The sequence below is a fragment of the Otolemur garnettii genome, unplaced genomic scaffold (genome assembly GCF_000181295.1).
Source record: "Otolemur garnettii isolate 467f Iridium unplaced genomic scaffold, OtoGar3 scaffold00038, whole genome shotgun sequence".
Taxonomy (NCBI): Eukaryota; Metazoa; Chordata; class Mammalia; order Primates; family Galagidae; genus Otolemur; species Otolemur garnettii.
This window is the reverse complement of record NW_003852433.1, coordinates 6590571-6592225: the sequence shown is the minus strand read 5'-3', so window position 1 is coordinate 6592225 and position 1655 is coordinate 6590571. Positions and strand designations below refer to the sequence as shown.

The window sequence follows — 1655 nt, the reverse complement described above, 5'->3', positions numbered from 1 at the left end:
AAAAAAAAAAAAAAAGAAAAGAAAAGAAATGGAGGCAATGGACAGGATGGCCTTTGAGGACTTCCATCCCTGTGATAACAAGCTATTTAGACCTGCTCTAGTTCCAGAAGAAGCTGACCTCAGCAACAGGTCTCAGACATCTGGTGTCAGCAATGGAAGCATGATGTTCAGATCTGAAGCCCAAAGCCCATGGTAGGGTGATTTAAAAGAGAAAAATGGGGGCCCTTACAGGATTGGCAATCCACACAATTGAAAATGGAGGGTTTTAACAGGCTGAGGACCCCTGTCTAGCTTAGGGATTCTTGCAAGATAAGGGTCTTTATTCACATTAATAATATTGGGGACCAAGACAGCAGTGGGGGTTCCCAGAAGAACTGGGGAGGCCAACAGGAAAAAGAGTACTGACAAAACGGAGAGAGAGGTCTTGCAGGCGCTGGGCACTTACAGGACTGTAAGACAATGGCAGGATTGGGAGCTGGGCAAGACTGGGAAACCCTGGCAGTCCAGAAACTGATATGACTGGAGGCCCAGAAGGATTTGATTAGGGGTGTTCAAGAAAGACTGAGGAGTCTTGGCAGGCCTAAGAGGCACTGAGAGGAATGGGGAATACGGGCAGAATTTGAGGCTTTGAAAATAATGGGGGTTGGGGCCTGGCAGTTCTGGGGACAATCACAGGATGGGGGAGGGCCCCTAGCAGGGGAGGGAAGGCGCTGACAGTTGGTGTTGCTGAAGGACTTGAGGTCCTGGGAGGCAGTCATCCCTCCCACCTCAGCGCTGGGCCTCCAACCTTACAGGACGCAGAAGCTGCGGAGTGCCCGCCCGGGCCCTGGGAACCCTGACTGGGGCGTGAAAAGACCATCACAGGCCGGGTCTGAAGACTCCAGTGCCGGCCTTCTCGGCCGCCCCGCCCCCCCAGGCTCACCTGACGGCTGCCCCGGTCCGCAAGAAGCGCTGAATGGCCCTGTCGGCCGCGGTCATGGCCGCCTCGGCCCGGGAGCTCAGCATTGCGGTCGCGCCGGAGGTCCGCCGCCGCCCCAGCAGCTGCCACCGGTGCCGCCGGACCGAGGGCTCCGAAGGCTCCCGCGGCGGCGGAACCGGCAGTCAGAGTCCCCGCTCCTTAGGGGAAGGTAGGCCGAAGGACGGGCTCCCAGGAGGACCGGAAGTAGCCGTCACCGGAGAGCAATAGACAACGAACCACATCCTTGTGCTTCCTTCCCACTTAGCAACGGGCGCCAGCGTCGGTTGTTAAGGAAAGCCCAGAGGCCTGAGGCCATTTCGTTTACAGACTTTGCCCAGGTTCCGTCCTTCCATCCATACGAAGATGGATGCCCCCATTCTAGAAGGGCTCCTGGGTCGTGACTGGAATTTTTCAGGGTAGAGAGGGAGGTCCCCGACTGAAAGCAGGGTCAGGTTCTACGCTACCCTTAATTTTCACCGTGGTGAGAGTGGAAATAGGTCAGAGAGGAAAGGTCTTTGATTAGCACGTGGCCCATCTCTGATGGTGCGGATAGAAAAACCAAGGCCTTTCACTTGACTGTCACAGCCACCACTCTTACTACCTTTGTGCCTGGTACACTGCGAAGTAGGTCACATGTATTATTTCACATTTAACGTTTGCACCAACGCTAATATTACCCACATTTTACATACCAGGA

General features: G+C 55.1%; 1 protein-coding gene across 2 annotated transcripts in view; it reads right to left on the bottom strand.

Moving 5' to 3' along the window:
* Positions 1-1092, bottom strand: part of USP30 (ubiquitin specific peptidase 30) — a 33912-nt gene extending 32820 nt beyond the window's left edge. For both annotated transcript variants that reach the window (XM_023513286.1, XM_003789887.2), the window contains exon 1: positions 923-1092. In XM_023513286.1, the coding sequence (XP_023369054.1) occupies positions 923-1005 (83 nt within the window). In that variant the 5' untranslated portion in view covers positions 1006-1092. The remainder of the gene's footprint in view (positions 1-922) is intronic.
* Positions 1093-1655: the final 563 nt, after the last annotated feature.